At 41.0% G+C, this 25,276-nt stretch overlaps 1 protein-coding gene across 11 annotated transcripts in view; it reads left to right on the top strand.

The window, feature by feature from the left end:
- Positions 1–1,655: 1,655 nt before the first annotated feature.
- The window catches only part of LOC114060720 (serine/threonine-protein phosphatase 4 regulatory subunit 1-like), a 58,836-nt gene continuing 35,215 nt past the window's right edge, over positions 1,656–25,276 (top strand). The window contains exons 1-3 of one of the 11 annotated variants that reach the window (XM_027890447.1): positions 1,656–2,148; positions 2,438–2,482; positions 17,706–17,841. In XM_027890447.1, coding sequence (XP_027746248.1) covers positions 2,142–2,148; positions 2,438–2,482; positions 17,706–17,841 — 188 coding nt within the window. In that variant the 5' untranslated portion in view covers positions 1,656–2,141. Of the gene's footprint in view, positions 2,149–2,437; positions 2,483–2,602; positions 2,681–2,761; positions 2,909–17,705; positions 17,842–23,025; positions 23,189–24,726; positions 24,770–25,276 lie in introns of those variants that run through there. The other 10 variants (XM_027890443.1, XM_027890445.1, XM_027890441.1 and 7 more) reach the window with 10 other exon arrangements.

Below are 25,276 nucleotides of genomic sequence, written 5' to 3' on the forward strand. Positions count from 1 at the left end.
TATTACATCCAGCATTGCCAGAGATGTGTGATGTCAAGTATTTTCCCTGAATCTCTTCTTAAATTACAGTGGCAGAGAACAGCATGGTTCATATAACTTAGTCATGGCGAATTCACTTGATTTACTAAGATTTTGAGCTTATATATCTGAGCAAAAGCAAATGTTAAATAATCAGGATCCAGTAGGCCCCAGTGACTCATCTAAAGACTGAACAGGTGTGAAATAGGGCGGAGTTTGTTCTGCAGGGTTGTAAGGAAAGGGATGTATGCATTTTAAAAGAAGATTACATGTTTTCATCCACCATGGCAAAGAGAATGAATGGCTACAGAGATTTAATCTTTGTCAAACTTACCAAATAAAAATAAAAAATTGATGTTAAAAAGCAACTTACAAGACATACTGTCAAAGACTCAGATAAAAACAGAGCTAATGAAATTGTATCCTTTTTTGAAAACCAAAAATAATTTATTTTGCTTTTTTGTGTATTAACAACTTCATCAATTATTATCGAGATTTAAAACAAGACTGTGGAAGACACAGATAAGACTCTCAAGTAGCACCAGTACCAGGCCCTTTCCTTTATCAAGTGCTCTGGTTATTAACTAAACAGAGCATTTATCCAACACATTTATCTTCCAATCTACAGAGGAAAAAGAATCTATCAAAACAGTTAAAATGAAAACCACCAGCAGTGACCAAAAGGTACAGCCAAACAAAGTAAAAACGATGGGTAACCTTGTGTGTACATATGACTAAATTGTGTATTTTTAAAGCAGAAGTCAGAAGGCGCAGCGGTGCAGTGGGAGAACATTCCATGCGTTTAAGCCACAGGATCCCAGCTGCAGAAACTTGACGGTTCACATGAAGAAGATGCTCGTGGGCCAGGTAGTGGAGACATGGCCACCTGTCACAGAATCATAGAATTGTCCAACCCTCCTGCCAAGGCAAGGTCACCTAAAGCAGGTTACACAGGAACATGTCTAGGTGGGTTTTTAATGTCTCTAGAGAGGGAAACTCCACAACCTCCCTGGGCAGCCTGCTCCAGTGTTCTGCCACCTTCAACGTAAACAAGTTCTTCCTCGTGTTGAGGTGAAACTTATTGTGTTTTAGTTTATGGCAATTGTTCCTTGGGCACCACTGAAAAGACTCTGGCATTTCTTCATACCTGCCTTTGAAAGATTTATATGCTTTAATGAGATGCCCTCTCTAGACTAAACAGGCCCAGCTCCCACGGTCTCTCCTTATAAGAGAGAGATGCTCCAGACCTCTAATCATCTTTGTAGCCCTGTGCTAGACTCTCCCCTTGTCTTTCTTATTCCAGATGTGGCCTCACTAGGGCCCAGTAGAGCGGGAGGATCACCCGCCTGGACCTGCTGGCCACACTCCTCCCCATGTTACCCTTGGCCCTCCTTGCCACAAGGGCACACTGCCGGCTCAGGGTCAACTTGTCATCCACCGAGGCTACCAGACCCATCTCAGCAGAGCTGCTCTCTAGTAGGTCAGGGGACCCTTCTCCCCAGGTAACCCCACGACGGCGGAGGCAGGGACTTCTGCGGCCCCGCTGCCTCCACGACGGGACCCCTTCTCTCTGGAAGCGACCTCAAGCTGACCAAGGCGAGGAGCACCTTTGGGGCCCTTCCTGGAGGTGACCCCACCACACGCGAATTTCAGGGCCGGGAAAGCTCCGTGGCCTCGCCTCGGCCCCTCGGCGGGCGGCAGCAGGAGCCCAAGCCCCGAGATGGCGGCAGCGGCGGGGAGGGGAACGGCGAGCCCAGGTGAGCGGGCCGGGGCGTGCGGCAGAGCCCGGGCGTTCTCTGGCCCCAGGGCCAGCCCGGGCGGCTCCGGGCGTGAGTCAGAGCGCGGGGCGTGGAGGGGCGGCCGCCTGTGCGAGCGAGCGGCGACCGAGTGAGAGCGGCTCCGCCGGGCGGAGGCGGGGGCAGCGTGTCCGGCCCAGACCCCTCCTCCCGCCTTCCTCCGCCCGCTCCCTCCTCCCTCCCTGCGCGGCTCTCCCGGGGACGCGGAGAGGCGCCGCCGGGCCCGGGGCCTGGACAGCACGGGTGCCCGCCCTCTTCCACCGCCGCTCGCAGCGCCGGCCGCGGGCTGGATGTAGCCGGGCGCCCCGCGGGGGCTGCAGCAGCAAGATGGCGGGTAGGCATCGCCCCCCTCCCCCTCCCCGCACACGCCGCCTCCCCGGCGAGGCGCCAGCCCTCCCTCCTCTATCCCCCCTCCTCCTCCTCCTCTCTCCCGCCCCGGCTTCGGGAGCGCTTCCAGCCGCTGTCCGGTCTCGGAGCGCGGGGGTCTGCGGGGTGGAGTCGGGTCGGGTCCGGTCCGGGGGGCGCAGCCCGCGGGCGGGGTTGGGTCACGGGTGGCACCGGGGGTGTCGGCCGGCGCGTTTGGCACATGGTGTGTGTGTGTGTGTGTGTCTCCCCCATCGCAGATCTGTCGCTGCTTCAGGAGGACCTGCAGGAGGATATCGACGGATGTGAGTAGGGACGTGGGGGGAGCAGCGGCGCGGCTTTCGGGCGAGGAAGTGGCTTTCGCGGGGGAGCGCCCAGGGTGCATTGTGGGAGGCGGCGGCCGGGAGGAGGAGGAGGAGGAAGCCATGGCCATGCTCCGCGCTTCCCAGTGTCCATGACCCGGTCCCGGTCGCGCGTGGGGCTCCGCCGGGCGCTCCCGCGGGGTGCGTTGGGCGGGGCGGGGGCGCCGTTAGCGGCCGCCCCGGCGGGAGGGAGGCAGGCAGGGAGGGAGGGAGGGAGGGAGGGAGGGAGGGAAGGGCGGCTCTGCCGGCGTCCCCTCATGGCCCGGGCACGGCGGGGCGCCGCCGGGGAGGAGGAGGAAGAGAAGGCTGCTGCAACTGCAGCAGCGTGTGGGTTGCTTGTTCCTTTGCTCGTTCCTTTTATATCTCTGTGTATGTTTTTTTGTGTTCCTCATCCCTCCTCCTCCTCCCCTCCCCCGCCCCCCGTCCTCAGGCTACCTCTTCCTGGTGAAGGGTCTGGAGCGCATGTCCTGTGAGGGGGAGCTGGGGGTATTTAGCCTGGAGAAGAGGAGGTTCACGGGTGACCTTATCGCTCGCTACAAATACCTGACAGGAGGTCGTAGCCAGGTGGAGATTGGGCTCTTCTCCCAGGCGACAAGTGACAGGACAAGAAGACCTAGTCTAAAGCTGCACCAGGGGAGGTTTAGGTTGGATACCAGGAGGAATTTCTTCACAGAAGGGGTGAATAGCCATTGGAATGGGCTGCCCAGGGAGGTGGTGGAGTCACTGTCTCTAGAAGTGTTTAAGAAAAGACTGGATGTAGTCTAGGTGACAGGATGGTGTTTAATTGTGGGTTAGACTCAATGATCTCATGAATTTTCAACTTAATTGATTCTGTGATTCCTGACCCCACTAGAGGGATGTGTGGAAAAGAGTTAATGTTAGGGTGCAAGGAGTAGGATGTAGCTGTGGTGGTGCAGTATTTCTAACTCTGGGGTATGAAGCCTTAGCTTGGCATACTGTGGAGATGTAACCCAGGTGAGAAGGTGTCTGTTGGTCATGCCAGTACCAAGGGATCTTCTTGGTATCAGAGGAGGATAAATTTTGGGTGGAAAGTGAAAATGAAGGTGGAGGCAAGCACCTGCCTCACAGCCTGCCGTGGGTGTGCAGACCCCCTGGTTGCTGTCTGAAGGTATTTTGTCTGCTGCTCAGTCTGCACAGGGAGCCCCTCACCAGGGCTGGACCTTTCATTTCATGGCTTGCATTTTTAGAGGAGAGGTATTTTAACTTTACAGGATTTAACTGCTACGTTTTCTTTCTCAGTTTTGTCAGCTGACATTTAGAAGGCTCTTATTGTGCTTTGCCTTGCACAAAGAGGGAGCCTTTCCCTAGGGCTTTTTATTTTTTTAATTCAGATTGATAACGTAGCTGCTTGAAAACTCTCTGTGATTACAAGAGGGCTTGTTCAGGAAGGACACACAAAAAACCTGTGTTCTTAAGTTTCCACTTAGTTTATGGTTTTAGTTGACTGTAAGACAGGAGTTGAAATAAGAAATTATGTGTAGTCATTGGAGAGGTGACTCTGAAACTGTGGGTTCCTGGTGATGGTCTGAATGCTATAGTCTTGTCTTTAAAAATGAAAAAAATATATGCACAGGGATATGACTCAGTCCAGATGAGAACATCCTGAAAGCAGGAGCCATAGAAATCTAAAAATTTGAACCCTCATTAAAAATTACTGAGGTTTTGATGGAAGTAGATAAAAGCAAATGGCTCAATACTTATGCATGTTATTTTCAGAGAAAAAACAGGGACTCTATATGAATCAATGTTTGCAGTCTGGATGTAGTTCCAGTCACACAGTGGCTTTTATGGTTCTAAATTTTATGTCATTTTGTTCTTGTGAGGTGTCTGTGAGCCAAACAAAAATAGTACAGACCATGGAGCCTGTACATATCTAGTCAAAAGCACTATTTCTTGTGCAGTAGTATTTGAAATAACTGTGTTTTTAACCCACACACAACAGGTTTTACACAATTATGAAAGTGTTCCCAATTAGTGGATTATTAGGGATTAAATTTATAAAATGAGGCAGAAAGCAAGCTGCAATTTCTACCTGAACCCCACCCTCTGCTGTACCTCTCTGCTGTAAATATTTCAAAAATTTGCAGGTCTTTCAAGCAGTGGAATTAGAAACTGGTTTAGAGGTATATTCCTGCAGAAGTAGAATGCAATTGTGAGGAAACTGGAAGTGCTGGCAGCTTTTGTGTATGCGTAATTCTACTAGTTGTGATCTTGCTATTAAATGTGCTAAGCTATAGTTGAGGACAAACAAGGAAAAAGATGTGTGGGCATACCTGTAGGCTTGGGGGTGTAGTTTAGGAGGAGGAATTAGATAAATGTAAAGTAATATGCTTGCTTGATTGGCTATTTTGAAAAGGGAACCATGTTTTCAGTAAATTTTAGGGCTTTTAATTGCTCTAATATCAAGCAAACACCTTTGAGGTGTGCTGGAGAAACCAGGAGTGTTTAAGACTGGATGCACGTGTAAAGATCTGGATTGGACATCTGAAGCTGGGTCTCTGATTAGGCGTATAGCTCAGGACATTTTACTAGATTGGGTGTTCCTTTGTAGCTCACCAGTGAGCCTAGGTTTGAATCTGAATCACAGAATTGTTTGGTTTGGTGTTGTTTTTTTTTTTTTTCTTTGATAATGAGAATCTACAGTGCGATTCAGTGTTTCCTTCTAATGAAGGAATCATTAAGGTGACTGAAGAGAAACCTTTTATTTCTTATGTTCTTAAAAAGTGGGAGAAAGTCCTGGAGTTGAGCAAACAACAAATACACAATTGCTGCTAAAACTAATGAACCAAGAGTCTGTGCCTCTTTTTAGATATGCAGAGTCATGAAGAGCTGTTTTATGATCTTTATCTTGTAAGGTTTCTGGAATTAGCTGTGTTGCTGGAACGTTGGTGTTTAACAATTTGTACAACTGTACAATTTGTGCCTTCCCTCATTTATTATGCCAACTCATTGGATGCTAATTAACCTGAAATATAAACCAGTAAAATATTATGTCTTTGGAGTACTATTTTAATAGCTGCTTGTAAACAAAAGTTTACCTTTTCCCTGAAGAGAACTTGATAAATATTTAAGTTAATGAAATATTGCTAGATTTCACCAGAGAGTAGTAAATCTGCTTTTGGAGTAGTGGGAGACCTTCAGAATATATGCTGTGGAAAGCATCTATTTAAAAAAAAAATATTGCCTTTTGTTTATTTGTTTAAGAGGTCAGAGATTAAACAAGAGCTTTTATAAGAAAGGCTTTCAGAGAGTGGTTGATAAACCAGCTGGATTGACTTTTAAATAATTAATTTCAGCTTTGGTTTGCATTTCTATTTTGAAAGCTTCATATTTTTTCTGCTCTTGGTTGCTTGGTAACCACTAGAAAGCTCTGATTTTTTTTTTGTTTGTTTCTGAGGTGAATGCATACTTTACACCTGATGGTACATTACACAGATGATTGCTTTAAGTAGTTGCATAGCTTGACAAATGACATTTCAGTACTTTTATTTTAGCTGCTATTTTGGTTCTGTAGAGGTAGCTCCTGATGTCAAAGGCTGTGATAATAATTGGAGAAATTCTGGTTCTTCTGTCTTCAGTCAGTGGCTTTTCCTTGTTTGGTAGTTTAAAGTAAAAGGAAAAAAACTCAAAACCTGAACAGTGAATGTATGCTGGGTGAACATACAGAAGGCTATGGAAGAAAAATTTAATTTTTTTTTATTGTGAAAAGTAACTTTGTTGTTGTCTCTAACCCCACCAATAAGGAACATGCCATTGCATTTGATTTGTGTGAAGGTAAACCTAAAAAAAAACCCTTGTGTGATACACATTAAGGCAAAAAAACCCCAAAGGAGCACCCCACCCTAAAGACAGTAGGGTGAAAATCCAAAAATTAAAAGGAGAAAGCTGAAGAAGACTCCCTGTCCCATCTGGCTGTGATAAGGTGGCAAAATGAAGACAGTAATTCATTGTCAGCTGGACAGTTACCCATAGCACTACTCAGACTGTTGGCTTCCTTGGTCTTTTGTCTGAAATCTTGCACAGTATATGAAAAGAAGTCAGGGAAAATTTGGCTTTTGTTCAGATCTTTGTTTTGTGCTTACAAAATCAAAATAGAATCATATAACTATGTATGCTAAGTATATAATAGAGAAGAAAATAAGCAACAAAAATGATTGAAAAGCAAATGAGGGCTTGTAGAAATACATATTGCTGATAAATAAAATGTTCTTTGACTCCTCCTAGATAGTTTTTGTTCTCCCCCTCCCTTGATTGTTTCTGAAGATTGATCTGATCAGTATAGATAGATGGAATCAAACATACCGTGATGCTGATGTCTTTCAGTCTGACCACTGATGAGTGCAGAATGTGTATTCTAAAAAATAGAGCCGTCTGTAATTAGAATTCAGATTCTGAAAGAGGATAGCTTTGTAAAACTCATTATTTTAATTGCGATTTAAAGTAGGAGAGCAAAGAAATCTTGATCTAGTAACTGGTTTTAATATTGTTTTGCTTTTGTGTTTGGAAAAAAATCTATATTACTGATAACTGACAGCTTCATTTGCATGCAGCACCGCGACTTTCGATAGTTCCAAGTACTGTGTGCATGTGGTTTTGTAGGGTAAGATTCAGATTTTAAAGCTTTACCTTTTATCATGTTGAAAAATAGTGAGTGACAGTTTCATTTTTCTCTATACTTAGTTTCCAGATCTTTTAACTAAAAATGGAGAGAATGGAATTTTAATACCTAGGTATAGTTTAGACAGTTCTAGTTTAGAACAGATAAATGAGCTTTTAGAGATACATATGTATATACACCTGTGTGTAAACTTGTTTTCTTTGGCATAAGGGTTTAGTGGTATGATAGATTTAAAATTCAACAATAAGATAGTTTCTACAATTGGCAAATCTAATGTTACTGTTTGGACTTCACTAGTGGATGAAACAGTTCTAAAAATTAAAAATAAAGTAGCGATGATCCAACATAGCTCTGTTTTTAGTTTTGAGTTCTTTTTCATTGATTGGAAAGGGAGGACAGATCTTCCTAGTCTCTGCTCCCAGCAGGCTTCTCTGTGAGTGAACCAGTTATTTAGCTGAGCTGAAGAAAATACGCTTTGTGCATCTGCAGTTGTCAAAAGCTGTTTTATCATTGATGCTATGTTCTTTTTCCAGGTGATGAGCAAATCATCTGACATTAGCTTGTGCTGGTTGATTGCTTTTAATTAAGTTATTCTGTTAGACTTTGAGTAGTGCACAGTTCTCTTTCCAAATGGAAGCTAGTTTCAATTTAATTTTTTTAAGTTTTTTTTAATTATACTAAAGTCAAAAGGTGTTGTTTTTGCTTTGTTGTTATTGTTGTTTTGTTTTTATAAAATCAGTCGCTTTTTCCCTGTGGTGTCAAATCACAATCACAGCTTAATGCTGTGTTGTAGTTTTTATTCTCGTGCAGTGAATTATGCTAGCATAACATGCATTCAGTATGTTAAAATTCACTTTCCCACAGCTGTACATAGTAGTGTCGGAAGCTTTTGCATTGTGGTTTTTTTGTTCCTTTGCCACAGAATAAGGATTAGCAAATTTTCTTATTCTGTTAGTTGTTATGTATAGACTGCAAGTCATGTCACTTCTTAGACTTAATTCCAGCTTTGAGGAGAGTTAAATTTCCAACGTGATGCTCAAATGCCATGTTGCAGTACTGACCTTTTGGTCCCATCAGAGCCTTACTCTGGTGAAAGAGTGCTGAGATACTTTGTGTTACTGGGTTGGTATTTGGGTGTTCTGCATTCTTTAGCGCCTGTGTTGCAAAAAAGTAGTAGTAACAGAAAATAACGGCAGACTTTCTACAGTGATTAGAATCAGTTCTCTGGTGTGACTGAGATTCTGCTCCTTTGGGAATCTAATAACTGTTTCTTAATGCTAATGAAGCGTACTTGTGAAGTCTGTTGTTTTCCCTGGAGAGCAGGTTTTAATTTTCCCAACTCTTCAGTTCATTTCTTTGTCTTTTAATGTGGTGATTGACCCTCATAGAAACTGGGAGACTCAGATGGGTGGCTGTGTCCCCATGGAATTCTGGTTTTAGTGGTCTCAGGTGGGTAATGGTTAGTGTCTCTTTCTCGAGCAACCTCTTAGGATGCTAGAGAGAAGGAGATGATGTGAGGAAAGGATTGTGCTTGATTTGATATAGGCTAATGAACCTTCCTCATGCAGCTGTGCATGTTTTTGCTGTTACGCCTAACAGAGGACTGAAGAAGAGGTAGCTTTCTAGGCTTTCAGCTTTCCTCTGATGTGGAAATGTGCTTTTCACAAGCCACTTTTCATGTTCCCATCTCTGGCAGGGATCCTCAATTGAGGTTGCCAGCATTTTTTTTTTTTCCCCCTTGTCTCATGATTTATCTCCTAGGCTTCTCCCTTTCTCTCCCACTTGGGGTTAAAAAGCCAGAAAGGAGGAGGAGTGAAAGAATCAGGAAGGAGCTGGAAATTTTCAATATCTTAAGCTTAAGCGAGTGCAGCCTTGGTGTTTGCAGTTATTTCTGACTGCTGACCTATTGTGGAGGTGGCAGACCGCAGGGTGTTGAAGATAAAATGCCTTTCTTTCCTGTGTGTGTCTTTTGCTGCTAAGACTTTCCCTCTGTGTGGGCAGGAAGTTTTCATTGAGAGAGTTACTGCTGCAAGAGATACCTTGTAACATGAGCAGAACTGGATGAAAGGATAGCTTTGGCTTTGAGAGCTGGACTAACAGTTCCCTCTTTGGAAGAGCGAGGCAGGGACTGCTACCCCTAAAGGTTCCCAGAGCAGCAGGGCTCCTCTGTCTGCTATAGAAATTATAGCATAAGAAAAACTAATGTGGCTTTTTCTTGGTTTGGGAGGGGTGCTGTGGTTCTTTCTGGCAGAAAGGTGTGAAAACCCTGTCCAATGTATAGGTTGAGCAAAATATCAAAATACGTTTGTGAACGCTGTTCCTTTGCAACAGCAGAACAACTGCAGGGAGAGTTGAGAGTGCTGGTTTGGTGGGTTTTTCTTGCTGTTTTTAAGGTAAAGAAGAAATAGAGGAAAATATTACAATAAATGCGCATTATTCTGCAATGCAATTTCTGGAAAAGCTAAATATATATTAATGCATAAAACTGACATTCTATATGAGCGATATTGCAGGCTGTTGCATCGTTTTTCTCTGATGAACAAGTCTGCATAGGGAATTTTTTTGTGTTGTTGCCATAGAGCCTGAACAGTTTCCAGATATTTGAATGGAAGAGAGGCTACCTTTTCCTTCCTCTTTAGCCTACAGGAAAAATAGCTTTATTAGTCTGTAGGGATACTTGCTTGTGCAAATAATGTAAAGATTAAATAGCATTGAAAAGAACCCCTATTACTGTTCTTACTTTTTCTAAGAGTGGATCCACTGCATTCTGTATTTCTCAGTCTTCTCCCATAGACCAGTTTTATGCTTTATGCTGAGCATGGACAGGAATAGTGTGGAGAGTTGCACAAGTAAGAGAAGTGCGAAGAGTTGCAGCAAGAATTTCCACCTCTGCACGCTCAGGAAACACCAAGGTTTATCTGCTGAGTTTTAAAAACTGTCAAACAAAGTCACAAGAAGGTTGTCTGGGGGATTAAGTGGAGAGAGGAAAAGTACAGCTAGGAAGTTCAAAGTGATTTACATTGCAAAGCCATGTTTTATGGATCATGGATGTACTAGTTGTAGAACTTGTCTTCTCTGCACTGTTTAGCCCAAGTAAGTATTTTTTGTTTACTGCAATTGAACCAGTTGAAGTAACGGCACAGGGGAACACTTAGTGGGTGGTGTATCATAACTTGTGGTGTCACATCAGCATTGCAAAGCCAGCACAAGCCTTTGGAGCAATTGAGCTTCAACTGCTTGCTTCACAGTGCTCTTCCTCCCGGCTTAGTCCAAGGTTAAAGCACATACAGTTTGAATTTGGTGTTTTTGCGTGTACCAGATACATGGCAGAACTTGAGCATGGCCCCAAGCACAGTGAATCCATGTGTGCTATTGTGGTAGGACCAGGGAGAACACATTGGTTGAAGATGAAAATGGGATTTTCCTTGCAGTGCTACAAAATTCTCAGTCACTAATGGGGTGAGTTAAAAATCCCACAAGCAGTAGTCCTCTGCAGAGAGAGAGGGGGTACCTTTCTTTGACTATAATGTACTTGTGAAGTAGAAAACAAGTACCCCACAGGAACTTCTTGCTTGCCCTAGCTGACTTTTGCTTCCCTCTAACCTCATTTCATTCTAAAGTGTATGCATTTGTTTGGAAGGGGTAGAAGACGGACTTAAATAGCAGGAGCCTTCAGTACCATGGTGATGGGTGTGACAGGCTCCCAACAGGAAATCGGCAGACAAAATATAAACTGTTGATTGTTTTAACTGGTCGCTTGGATGTCCTTCTCTTTGTTTCAGTTTCCTCCAGACCAGCTTTTTGTTGCAGGTCAGATTGTTAACCAGGAGAAGGTACATTCAGCTGTTGTGCGAATAAATGACTAGTGAGTGATATGAGATAGAACTATTTCTTTGTTTCAAAGCAAATCAGGATTTTCAGTGCTGCTTGTATATGCCTGAAAGAGACAAACTTGGCTGTAGCTGCATTTCTTTTCCTTGCTTAAAGAATTTTGTATCATCCCTTGTGTCCTCTGATGCTTGATGAGAAAGGCAACTCCTTTGGCACGCTTGATGACTGTATCTTTTTTTTTTTTGAAGGCCTTTGCTAAATGAAAATATTCTCATAGTCTGTCATATTTAGGCTAGTGGGTCTTTGATATTTGCTGTTCCATACTTGCATCACCTCTCTGTGTAAACAGCTACTGATTTTGATTTCTGTGTCTTTCTTTCATCTGCTAAATGCTCTCCTCAGCCCCTTAAGCCTGTACTGAAGCTTAATTTTAAAGGATTTGCTGCGTCTGTGCTTCGAGGTTAGCAATCTCTGCTATCAAAGTGCTGCACAGGGGCTGATGTCGTAAAGACTTGCTGTTGGCAGGACAGCTTTGCATCAGGGCTGCTTTGCATTTCTGCCTTCTTATCTGCTTCCTTGCTGCTGCCTCCCTCCTCCTTCTCTTCCACCCCCAGACCCAGCCACACCAAAACTGGAGTTGTTCAGACAACAAAGTCTGGGCATACAGGTGTGGTAACTTCAAGTTCATAAGAGGCTCAAGGTGGATAGTGCTCTGTGTTTTGAAGGGGTAATTTAGGGGGTAAACGGAGAAAGAGAAAAGTGCTTTTTATTTCTGCTAATATGATAGGCAGTCTGGAATCTAAGATTATCATTGACAGTGGTAACTTTTGCTAAGTAAAATCATATACCTGACAAACTTGTATTTTTCTCCAAAAATGTTTGCAATGTCAGGGAAAAGTTGTGGTCTCTGACTTCCATTTTCAGTCTTGGACTACAGCAGGAAGAAAACAGGAATAGTAGATTTTAAGTGTCTCTTGGAAAGATCGGCTCCTACTTATTGGTGATGGCTTCCATGGTCACCAGATGTCGGGATTGGGCAGGCAGGGTGGTGGAATTCTGCATGACAAACACATTTTGTAATATTTGTGTAGCTGTCACTGCAGTAGCTCTTGGTTAATGTTACTGAAGCAGGGCAGTAAATTTGTGGTGGCAAATGAAGCTGAAATAGCATGACTTGACTCTTTGGTCTGTGATGTTACTGCAGTACCAGAGCTGGAACATCATCCTGTAGGAAAGGGTGAGAGTAGCGAGTTCAGTGGTGAACAAATGTAGGTGTTTAGCTTTCGTGCTTTTGCTGATGTGAAAGTCTCTTTGCAGAACATCAAGATACAAAGTGGTATTTCTTATAGAAAATTATACAGAAATTAATGTATTTACAATATCGAAGGGCTGAGAATACTACTTGTGTTCTGCAGCAGTCTGAACATAAGGTGAGTTTATTCTTTTATAGAGTAGAGGACAGAAATTTAGAAGAAAACCTGCTGCTGTTAGTTTGTGGTGATGATGATGTAAAATATCATGATATCAAATGTTTGGCCTTACAAGACTATTTTTGCCTTAAAATAAAGGAGAAAAATTACTTGCCTGAACAGCAGAAGTCAGTCCTTTCTGCATGTAAGTGCTGTATTAACCTGAATGTCCACATAACAATTGATGTAGATTGTAGTAAATAGCCTGTTCTGCAGCTGAATAAAAATTAGTCCTTTTTAGTAGATATATCTGTAGCAGCTGCCATAGACACTGTGTAATAGATCTTGAGGATGTTTTGGGAATGCAGAAGATAAAATGAGGAAACTGTAATATTAGTTGGAAATCTTGAATCTTTAAAGCTGTCTGTTGCTCAGCTTTAAGAATTAAAAATGGCTTACTTTTTAGAATTTGCTGCTTCTTATAACTGAGTTTCTATGCCAGAATGAGGGAGAACATGTTTCTGCCATGGAGCCCATGGCAAATACAGAAGAACAAAAAGAATACATGTAGGCTTTGCTACTGAACAGTCTACGGCAAGAGTTCATGCATTATTAAATAAAAGAAAAATAGTTGTTATTTTTTCAGACATGAACTTGTGCACCTGTCTGTAAAAGTCTCAGTATGATCAAAATCCTCATGAAAGACACTATGAAGATGTGATACACAGAAAAATGAGCTCAGTTGAAAATTGTCCTACAGGCTGTTTTTTATAGGGTTCTGAGTTTTCAATGGACCTCTGTTTTGTTGTATGCTCAGCCAAGCTTGGCAGCAGTTGGCTAAGCACCTCTAGACATAGACTCTCTGAGCAAGATTGCTCTATAGTCCATGGTAGTAACTGTGGCAAGTAATTGTTGTATCCTTGCCATAGCAAACAGAACTTAAAGGGGGGGGGGTGTTTATATATTCATGGTACAGTATGGACTAGATGCAAAATAGATAGACAAACGTGAACAACTACAAAAAGCAAATGTTTGGACAGGAAAATGAAGGTATAGAGAGGAGAAGTTTTCTGATACACCAGGTCAGATACACCAGGATTTTGTTTCAGTATTTGACTGTCTTGTTATGGGGTGCTGCCTTGTGTTTGGTGGTAGTTGGTGTAGAGTTTTGAGGAGAAATTTGCAAACTTAGTCTGGATAAATGAATGTATTTATTCGTTTTGCTCTGATTTGGTACTTGTGTGGACAGAAATAGGGGCACTGTGATCACTTTTCATACCATTGTGCAATTGCTGTTTCTCTCTCTGACACTACTAGTGACTTTAAAATGCTGGGATAGGGTGTTTTTATGGAAACTCCTGTTTTCTTAGGTCTACTTTTGCATGTCCATGTAAACATGTAAGACCAGATTAGAAGGCAGGTAGGCTCTCCTCTTGCGTTGGTTTTTAGCACTGTCTTGTAGCTTAGATGCCTTCTGAGCATTTGGTCCATATTTGTTTAAAAAAGCAGAGAAAATTGACCTATAGTTTTTCTGCAGCAGGAATGTAACATGTGGCCCTGTTGCCTAGTCTGCATTCTGAGGTGGGAATAAATCTGGATGTTCTGCATTTGCACTAGCCAAGATTTGTACTGGTTTTGACTGGGTTAGAGTTCAGTTTCTCTGTAGTACCATGTATGGGGCAATGTTTTGGATTTGTGCTGAAACTAGTGTTGATAGCACGTGAACACAGTGCTTGCACAGTGTCAAGGCCTTTTCCACTCCTCCCATTGCCCTGCTAGTGAATAGGTTGGAGGTGCACAAAATACAAGCTGCTATGAAGAATTTTAACTATCTCAGTGAGAACCAGTACACTTGTGTTGTTCAGGGGTGTCTTTTGCATTTGTAAAATTTTCAAAAGGTCCTGCAGTACTTGGACAAGTGCTCAAAGCTGGGTGGAAAGCAGAGGAGGGCTGAAGAGGCAATATTCAGCTAACAGCCTTTTTGATAACTGTTTTGGAATAACCTTCCAAGTGTAGGGAAGAGCAAAGTGACTTGGTTTATTGAATAATTCAAAGTATGCCCTTTATGCATTTTAGATGAGGAGTGGTTAGATTACTGGGGAATCATATTTTTGGCAAGTTAAAGAGAAGCATCTTCTTGAGGGCCTCTGCTACAGTGGGAATTCTAGTAGGCTGCCTTTTTATTTCTTGGATGCGTGTTCTGATGTTGAAAGTGGAAATGAATATGTAAGATAACTGTAATAGTACTTTACTAGAGCTATAAACTGGTCATATACTGATTGATTTATTTTCATCACCCTTTTCTTCCCTGTTGGTATTAGTGTTGTGTTTATAAGGATGCTGCCATTTGAATGATCTCTTCTGAGACTACGAGCTGAGATACTGGAATTGTTTAAATAATAAATGTTGTTCAGCCTCAGTAACCAAGGCACACGAAGCCCAGTGTAGTGTTAAGCTTAATTTTACAATGCACAAGCACAGCAGAGCCAAATCCTTAGAACTCACTTTCTGTTGGAACTAGTAGGAGACATCAAACAGATAAATTGTAAGTAGGTGCTCATATTTTTATCATTGATATTTACATCTGATATAGAGTGGATTTAGCATTTCAGTTGACTTAACTGATTGTTGACAACATTCAGTTTGCTAAATCAAAGGCATCAGACATGTAGTGACCTTTGTCTTGTAACACAGACATACATTGATGTCTGTGTAAGAGTGAGCAGTCCTGTATCATCTAAGATGGCTCCACGTTGGACCACTCACTGTAGGACTATTAGGGAAGAATAAATGTAGAAGGGGAAAAGGAGGAATGCGAAAGATAAAGTTGAGGTTGAGAAGAGAGAAATGGAGGAAGTTAATTTAGTGGTGGTTCATATAATGGTCAGCATTTATATTTTTTCCCTATTCATGCATTTGATAGCTAAATAATTATACTGCTGGCAATAATGATGCTGGGTTTTTAACATGGTTTCTTCAGTTTATGCTTTTGAATTTATAGCGTAATCAACAACCAGGGCTCTGTCATAGAGTCAATTTCAGTGAATATTTGAGAGTTAGGTTTTTTTTTTCTCCCCAGTTGGTTGTGTCACAACTTAACTGCAGTAATTTCAGTTCTGTAGTTTTGAAATTGGCCTGAATACAGGGATTTGGTTTGTTACCTGGAATGAAGAGTATCTGTGTGAAATTTCTTCTGTGGATGCTGCAGAGTATGTTTGTTGTCTCAAAGTGTGTCTTCAGTCAGCCCTGGACAGCAGGAGCTCACATACAGTAAAATGTTGCTGTGATGAACAACTAAGGACCTTGGTCTTGCCTAGTTTGGAGAGAAGGAGGCTGAGGAGCCACCTCATCACTCCCTGCAGCTTCCTGGGGACAGGAAGGGGAGCAGGAAGTGCTTAAGCTTTTAGTCAGCCTTGAGGTGTTCAGCCAGTCGGACTAGATGATTGTTGAAGCTGCCTTCCACTGAAATAGTCTAGGTATGAGATGGCGTAACTATAAACACAGGGAAACCCCTGGTTTCAGTTGGATTGATGGGTTGAATTAAAGGCCCATGAGGCTGTGAGAGGATGTCACCTGTTCCTTGTTAACTTAACCTGGCATAAAGTCAGAGTTGCATTATCGGTGCATTTTAACACTCGCCCCCTCCACTTCCTGTGAAAACAAAACTGATTCGTGCAAAAATCCCAAACCAAACAACAAAAATTAAACGCGAACAAACCCACAAAACCAAACCAAACACAGGTTCAAACAGTTATGTAAACTTGGGGTTGCTAAATGCTTTCACACGGTGTTGCAAAAGCTTTTCACAGCTGATCTTTCTTTTCAGCCTTCCCTTCCTCCCCCTGCCGTTTGTTATCCTATCCTCTACCTTATGTGTATCCAAGACCAGTGATTCCTCAGATTGCTCTTCATATACTGTGGCTCATAGTACACTTTCTTCCTTACCCCCATCTGCCAGATTCTTCTTACACACTTGCTCTTTCCCCATCAGTTCTTTGTTTGATTTCTGGCAAGAATGCCATGCGACTGCATATCGGCAACTGCAAAATTTGGACCCTCCTGCAAGGATGGGATCTATTTATAACCAGTTGATGTCCATGGATTCTCTACATAGAAAATGGGAGAAATACTTTGTTCGTAAAAGGGTGCTGTTAACTCAGTTTAGATCTAAAAATATTACTCTTCCAGAGAAGTTTAGTGTTTGTCTTTTGGCACTTGAAATATTGTAAGGAAGATGGTAGCTGTTTATGTATTCTGAATGTTGAAGATAATGATACAATGCCTGATAACCAATTTATGTAGGATATCATAATTGTATGGAAGGTAAGAGGACAAAAATATTTTTTCTTCCTTCTATAAAGCTCATTAAAAAAAAAAGAAATCATTGTTGGACTTGTAGATCTGTCTGTCTTCTGGCATTCTCTATTTTGCAAGTTTCGAAAAGGCTTTTCAGAGAAATTTGGCTGAGCTGAAGAATAGGGGTAGTGTAGTGTACTGTGCAGGAGTAACAGAGATGACCTGGCATAGTTCTTGCAAATAACTGATTGTATTTTCAGGCTAAAGTCTGTGTTTGTTATGGGACTGAGTTTTAGAGTAGTTTAGAGGGCATATGGAAACTAAAAAAGGTGGTAATTCGAATGCTAAGTCTTCAAGCAGCTCTGCAGAGCAGGGTTGGACCTATTTTCCACTTCTTTGTGGTTCCATGTTGATAAAGGTGTCTGTGTATGTGAAGTTCCCTGTTGACATGCTGGTTAATAATTATGCAGTTAGATGAATTGTGCATCTTTTATTTGGTAGTTGTATCTAGCAACGTACTCTTTTAACAGGTTTAATTTAGATTTTTCTTTTTACAAACAAAGAAGTCTTTTTGTTCTGTTAGTTCATGTTGTATTAACTCTGTCTCTGGGCAAATTACCGCGATGATTTTAGTATGTGTCTTCAAAACGCTGACTTTACTTTACAGCTGAAAGTAATTTACTTGATAAAAATATAAGGTATGAAAATACTGTTTGTCAGACAAAAATACCGGGAACTTTGGAAATTTAGTGATGCATATTACTTGGGAATTTGGAGAAAATGACTCAAAATCCGCTATACATCATCAGTCATGCTTGTATGGAAAAGGCTTTATGGGGATAGGGAAAGATGGGGGGAATGATGCAGTACAGTTACTAAATATATTGTCAAGGGGACCTTGCGTAGACTTCTGTATTTCAGACCAACAACAGACATCATTTTAGTGTTAAAATACTGTGATTATAAGGAATATTTCTGATGTCTCTGATAGTTGGTGTGGATGACTACAGCTCAGAGTCTGATGTGATTATTATACCTTCAGCCCTGGACTTTGTCTCACAAGATGAAATGTTGACGCCGTTGGGAAGATTGGACAAGTACGCTGCAAGTGAGAACATATTTAACAGGTATGCTTTTTAAATGTCCTGTCATCTAATTCAAATCTGACTGAAGTTAATTTGTATGGAATACAAATAATTAAAAAACCCAAACCAACACCTTTACAAGATTCTTCAATTCCCATTCCTTCTCCTGGTTGCTCATGTTCCTCCTACTTACAGAAATAATTCCAAAATATTAGTGGTAACAGAAAAATATTTGCTTGCTTACCTTTTAAGCAACTGTAGTTCAGGACTTTTTCATTAATTGGACCACATACTTTTAGGGCTTTTGTGGATGCTAGCATTCCTGTTGGCACAGGATTATAAGATGATAGTAAACTCAATCCATAATTCTCTGTGGAAACTGAGTTTAAGAAAATACGTCAGGAGAGCATAGTGAACAGCACTGTAGATTGCTAGAGAAACCCAAGAAGTGTTTCTGAGGATCGATCTCCTTTGTAATTTACAGTGTGAGTATTGCTGCCTCTGGTTACTGAAAACGAACTTGCCCAGTTAATACTGTGTTCTGCGTTTTCCCCTTTTTATTTCTGTAATGCACAGGTACTGTAGCATAGTTCATTTAGACACACCCCCACCCCACCCCTTACACACAGACATTCTGCAGTCGAATGGAGAAGTTCAAACCCAGCATTTATTTTAATTATAACTACAAACAGTCGGGGGATCACAGAATTGTATAAAATACGTTCAGGTCAAGATTTTGTGGTATTTCATTTTAACATAGTTTAGTTTAGGCTTCAAGTAAGTTTTTAACAGTGTGTTTGCTTTTATGTTGAATTCTTAATTCAGTAGTGTGCAGAAGCTTTGTCTGTGATCAACCATCGAATAGGTTAGCCTCTACTTTGTTGTTCATGGCCTGGTTTAGGAAAGAATTTAACCCTGTGCTTAACTTCAGTCATGTGAACTGTACTTAAAATTCCATACTTACGTGTATGAACATACCCCCATTTGAAAGGTTTTCATCCTAATTAAATTGAAGCTGACAATTATGGAATAGTTTCTCTTGTTACAACCTGCATAAATCTGTATGCACAAATTAGTTCTGAAATGCCTAATTTTAAAGTTTCCTGTTCTCCTGAAACATAAAGTTTGTTGTATTACACAGTTTGAGATGAAATCAGCAATTTGACAACCAGCAGAGAGGTTTTTTTTTGTGTTTGACTTCACATAGGGAGGGAGGGAAGAGGAGCCTTTAGCGCTGCTGGTGATAATTATGTAATAAAAGCCAGTAGGGAGAAGAACAAGATCAGGAACTCAAGTTGTGTTACTTGAATTTTAAACAAGTATAGTGGTTCTAATATTTTAGTTGCCTGCTTAAGAAAAAACTCCATCTGATTTTCTCAGTATGGATAGCATGGTGTGTGGGGCATGCATAAGCTTGAAATCTTTTTAATTACTGTGTCTAGCTTTATGCATCCTTTCCTTTCCTGCAGGTGATTGGAAAACTGTAGTTTTCCCAGATATTTTTTTTTTTTTTGGTGTGCTTGCTCTTTTGAATTATTTTTGCTGGTACAAACGTTTTTTAATCCTAGCTCTCTTTGTAGGCCTATTGTGGTTTGTAGCATAAGAAAATATAGAGAATAGCATATGATAACTATTTGTGATATAACTGTGAGTAACACCTATGTCACACTAAGTGTTAGTGACTACTGCAGGCAGTTTATGATGATTCAGCATTAGTCTCAGGAATAATAGGAGGGATTTTTGCTAGGCAGAAGAACTGGAGCATTTAATAGGGAAAGATAAATTACATTTGTTTATTCTAATGTCTCTTAGTGTGTGGTATAAACACATCCAATTACTTATGTATAGTATAACATTTTTTTAATATTATGACTGAGTTAATAATGTTTTGGTTGTTTCTGTGACCTGGAAACTGCATTTGGGTGGAAGCTTGAAATTTGGGCATTATAGATGCCCAAACCCTTGAAACATAATCACTGAGCTTGGGCAAATTAGAGTAAGGTTTTTTCTTCTTCTCTTTAAATACATGAATTTACTTTTACTGTGGGATTTTTTTTTTTTTTTAAATCTTTCAATTTAAGTACTATTTCTCTTTGAATTTGGTTTTGTTATATTTTTCTGTCTGGTTAGTCACCTACCTATGCATCATATTTGCAGTCTGTGGTTATATTGAATGATTAAAGTGAAGGAATTTTTAACAACTCCTGCAAAAGTCTAGTCTCCTTAAAGTTGATTCCTCAAGTTCTCATGGTTTCTCAGCCGGTTGTTTTGAGATGGAAATGAATCTGGCTGCATTCTAAGAAATGTCAGTAGATTGGACTTGGAACTTGGAAATAGGAATGTCTTCTTCATTTAAATATATAAGATTTTTGACAGGAGGAACTGGAAAAAAAAAGACAGAGGTAGGGAATCCTTTATCGGCTTCCCAAATGGTGGAAGGAGTTGCTTTGTGACAATTTTTCATATGTTACAGTTTATGTTCTCACTGTTTCAGCTGTTTCTCATCAGCACCCCAGATTTGTCTTAGTCTGTGAGAATGGAGGGAAACCTGACAAATGTTACACTAAATGACTTGTCTTGTATCTGAAAAACAAGGCAAGTGAGAGTCAGGTTATGGTTTGATTAATGAAGAGCTTGCCTCCAGAACAGATTTGAGAAGCATCTCTAACATATGCCTTAATAATCCAATATTGTATTGCAGAAAGATTTGATGCCAAGCAGAAAGCCAAAACCACCACCGTAAAACAGAGGATCTTCTTGTGCCTGGTAGCCCTGGTGTGTGAGCATACATGAACGAATAAGGATTCCCTTGTGCTTTTTGCTTTAAAACCAGTTACTGGTGCAATTTGGAGCATGGCTTTTCTATCTTTTCATGTTAAAAACCTTTGTGGGTTTTCCTAGTCTTTATTGCTGTTAACTTGCTTCCGTTCTTCATTAAGAAGGCTCAGAACTATAGGACATGCATCAATAGATCTGCTTTAACAGTGAGACAGCTCCTGAACAACAGATCCTTCCTTTTCATAGGGCTATGAGGAATTGTTATTGCTTTTTCTCTTCAAACCAGAGCAGATCTTGGCATACTCACATTCATCTGTATGATCAGTCTTGTCTATCAAGACTGTATCTGCATATCTGTGTAGATAACTTTAAGCTGTCCTCGTGCCAGATTCTTTGTGTTCTGAAGTATTTCTTAGCTTTTCCCTTGGGAGAATACCTGATGTCTTTTGAAAAAGTTTTTTGGAAACAGTTTAATTTAAAAAATACTTGTAGAACAGCAGTCAGCAGTAACTGAGGATATACATACTGGATCTCAAGGAGGGAGTAAGCATACATGTGTGTACTCACATACAGCTTAAAAGTAACAGTTTTGCTGCCTGCAGTGTACATCAAGATTTGGCCTAGGGCTTTTTGGGTAATTTGTCTCTTTTGGCTAAAAGATATGCTGCTCTGACTTCATGGCACAGATGTCATTCTTCATATGGTTGGTAGAAGAAGCTGACCTTTGTGCTTTCTAGACTCCAGGGGGAAGAGAGGTTGGCGTCAGCAAGGAGGCTGTACCATGCGTGGCAATGAATTATTTTAATGTGTTTATCTGATTCCTCACTCCAACGGTCCCAATATAAACCTTGGTTTTACATGCCCCTAGTTCTGCAAAATAGAAAGTTGTAGAATGTATGCTGTGTGTCAGGAACTGAGAGGTCAATTTCTTTCCAAGGAATTGACTAGGGGTAAATTGAAAGCGTAATGATAAATTTTCCCATGTGTCAGGGCTGTGGAGTCAAGAACATAATTTAGCTGTGTATTTAAAAACCAGGACTTGCATGCATAAAGTGCCCCCATTAAAACAGAACAATGTTTTTTGTCCCTCTGCTGTAATGTATATGAAAAACCTCTCAAGACAGTATGTTTGGTGGGATGTCAAGACCTTCTTGCCTTTTTTTTTTTTTTTGTTTAGATATGATCAGAATATAACCAAGAAGTTAATTGAGAATTTGGTTATCCTCAACTGCAGTTATTACTCTCCCTGCTCACTTCTCTTCTCTCTGTGCAGCCTAACCCAGTGTAAAGTTTCTTTTCTGGGTATTTGAGTACTGACAGTAAGGAAATGCTGTACTCATACCAAAGTCAAGCAGGTGAAACTGTAGTGGGTTTGTCCTGACTGGAACACTTCTTGTCATTTTAGCATAAATGTTGTTATTTTTCCTGATCTCTAACTCTACTCCGTTTTCATGTTTCAGTCTTTCTGAGCCTACTGGATATGAAAGAATAAAATTTAGTAAAAATGAAACCTCAGAACAATGGTTCTTTGCACACAAATTTGCATATATGTGTATACCAAATAAATTACTGAAGAGTAGCAGTATAGCTTGAGAAATGTTATCATATAAGTGTGCATTAAAATAACGTAAGCTGGACTAGAAAGGACAGTTTTCCCAGAGCACTAAGAGAAGTCGTAATTACTTAATACTAAATTTACCTCTGCATATTTAGTCATCCTTCTTAAGAAGGGTACAAATATGTTGATTTTGAGATTTAGAGTTTATTCTGGATATCTTCTGAGAGTATTTGAGAAAAATGGTGCTAAGCTCATTTATTAATACCAATATTAATTTGAATACAAAATGTAATCTAATCTTGTTTTAGTTCTGCAAAAACGGGTGAAGAACAAAAATCACCTTATTTAATTTTTTCTCTCTTTTTTTTTTTTTTTAATATCCTTACTAGCTAAATGCATGCCTTGTGCAGATGAAGTAATTTAAATGCTATAGTGGAAATTTATTTTAAGGCCTTATGATGGTCAAAGGAGTTTGAATGAGCAAAGCAAAGATATTTATAGTTTTTCTTTGTGTATGTCATCACAAATCCTGATTATGTCCATATGTATTCAAAATACATGTCACGTGTCTGTGGGCATAAAGGCAGTGTGTTTGTAATCTATCCCTATTTTATCCCATTGCTAATCCCAGTGAAGCGTGCCTACATCCTAACTGTCAGTTTTTCTAATGTTGGACAGTCTCATGAAAACTTGAATTTTGCTAAATATCCTCTACTTTTGCTCGTGGTAATGGAAGTGCTTGTACTGCATGCCACATTGCAGCCTTTGACCTCTGTCTTTCTTTGGTGTGTAAACTATTTAATGGATAAATAGATACATTGCTGCTTAGGTGGCAGTCATATACCAAAGACATATATGGTGAATAAATAATTTTCTTTGGGAATTCACAGCTGTAGGGTTACTGATTTGAAGCGTCACTTGCCAAAGCAGCTAGCAAAAGTCTCTCTGGACCTGGAGGAACTGGGTACAAGATCTGACTGAATGGGCAAGAAGATGCAATTCTATGAGTTGTTGTGATGAAGACAGCTCTTCTGGCACTGGGAATGTGTAAAGGTAGAAATTCATGGTGGAGCTTAGTGTCTCATTAGAGGCAAGTACTACACAAACCCAAGCCAGCAGCAGGAGGGAAATGGCAAGAAACCATTAATCGCAGTTCACAAGTTGTACCCTGATAACTGGGAGGAATGTGTAGTAACAGCATATATGCCATTCCCATCAGTTATATTGTCATCATTAATGTTGGTGGAGTCATTTATCTCTTATAGGTACTGAGTACACGTAGTTTGATTCCCTGTTAGAATGCAGTTTATGCAAACTTTAGTTTATGCTGTCATTATCCCTGGAGGAAGCCTGCTTGACCTCTTTTTCCCTGTCACAGGAAATACTTTCTTGCCTCTGCAGCATGAAGTGTGTCTACCTATTTTTGTTGTTTTGTGTGTGTCTAGACCAGACAGGTCATCCTTCAGAGCTCTGTTTAAAATTCCAAAGTGCTCACCTGGCACTCACCTGGCAAGTTGCAGGGCAAGCTAACGCTTGCCTTACGTTGTGCTCCTGTGCACGGATAGTTCAGTACATCCTCTGTTGTAGGCTTTTTGTAGCTTGACTGGCAGTGCTTGTGTGAGAGGGAAGACCAGGCTGCTGGTCCGGGCACCAGGGACTGTTGCTTACTCTCTTCTCTGCAGTAAGCAGAGCATGTTAAAAGTGTGAGCTTGCGGGGCTCGAGTCATTCCACAGTAGTTGCCTACGCGCCAGCTGTCAGCCTGTGGAAAATACAAAAGTAGGTTTAGCTGTGACCTCTGTTTGTGTTTTTGAGATGAGAATCATCTGGGGAGATTGTTGGGATAGTGGCAGAACTAGGCTAGAGCTTTTGATGTTTGGAGAGCATGAGTGGCCATCATCTCCCTCGTTGGTGGATGAATGGATGGAATTATGAGATTCCTCTGTGATTACTGGCTGCTGCCTACCCAGTTAGGTTTGTTAGAGTGAGCTTTGCTTACCCTGGTGCCCTTTGCTGTAATGCTTTCAACCAGAATCTGCTAAACATAAAAGGAGATCCATTGATTTCTTTTCAAGCCAAAAAATGAAATACCATCTGGATGCAGGTGGGGGTCATCTTCTACATGTAGTCCAGGGAATAAGTTGAATGTCCCTTAGCTTTGAGTGGATTTAATAGATAAGTCTCTTCTACTTCAGGTTAAGATTTGTTTTCATCTCCTCCTCTTGAGCAGAAGGTTTATGGCCTCTGCATGGCCATCTGTCCAACTTGAAGGAATTAGCAAAGACTTACTCTAGGATCCAGCCACTTCAGTCCAGGATAGTGCTAACAAAGCTCTGTGAGATGAGTCTTCTCAAAACTCTGAACGTAGTAGGGAGCCATTCCATAGTCCCCAGGAGTCACATGGGATGTAGTGCTTTCTATTAGACGAGATGTAGTACTGTTCATTGTGGTTCCTTACTTGCTGGGACTTTAATCGGTGGGTCAGTTGGTTTGTCTCTCACTTTCCAAGATTACATTTAATATATAGGAGACAAATGTGTCCACACAGAGTGGTTTATGAAATATGCTTCATCTGTTCCTCTTCTCTTTTCAGGGGTGTCCAGCCCTTTAAAAGACCAAGTCAACTCTGCTTCTAGGTTAGTGTGTCACGTAGTCTGTTTCCCTCTGCGAGGTTTTGATAGCTGAACTTTTAACTGCATATCAACATCTTTGCTGAGAGATGTTGCACTTGATAGAGTTGAAAAGTGTGAGGGAGAGGAAATATGTTAAGGACAAACAGTTTTTTTCAGTTTGTTTTTTAGAAGATTTTGTTTATCTGTTTGTCAAAACAGTTTAGTTTAAGATCGTTTTGCAAGTAGCCAATGCGATATATTTAAGTTGTTGATTTTCAGTTTGAGAAAATGGAAATGTCTGCTTAGCTTTGGGAATTCATGAAAACCTACTGCATTTCTCTGCATGGAACTGTGAAATTTTCAAGCTTTCCTCATGCACTAGGAATGTAACCATCTGTATCTTACCAGTTTTTTACCATCACTCATGTTCAACTGTTTATAGTGAACATGATAAAGTTTAGGTAAGCTTCTGCTCTTGTCTACAGCACTGCTGTTTGTCAGCAGTGCTTATACCTAGGCTGCATCCTAGGA

Source organism: Empidonax traillii, unplaced genomic scaffold (genome assembly GCF_003031625.1).
Source record: "Empidonax traillii isolate 1590-97213 ecotype Southwest subspecies unplaced genomic scaffold, ASM303162v1 scaffold288:size648122, whole genome shotgun sequence".
NCBI classification, from domain to species: domain Eukaryota; kingdom Metazoa; phylum Chordata; class Aves; order Passeriformes; family Tyrannidae; genus Empidonax; species Empidonax traillii.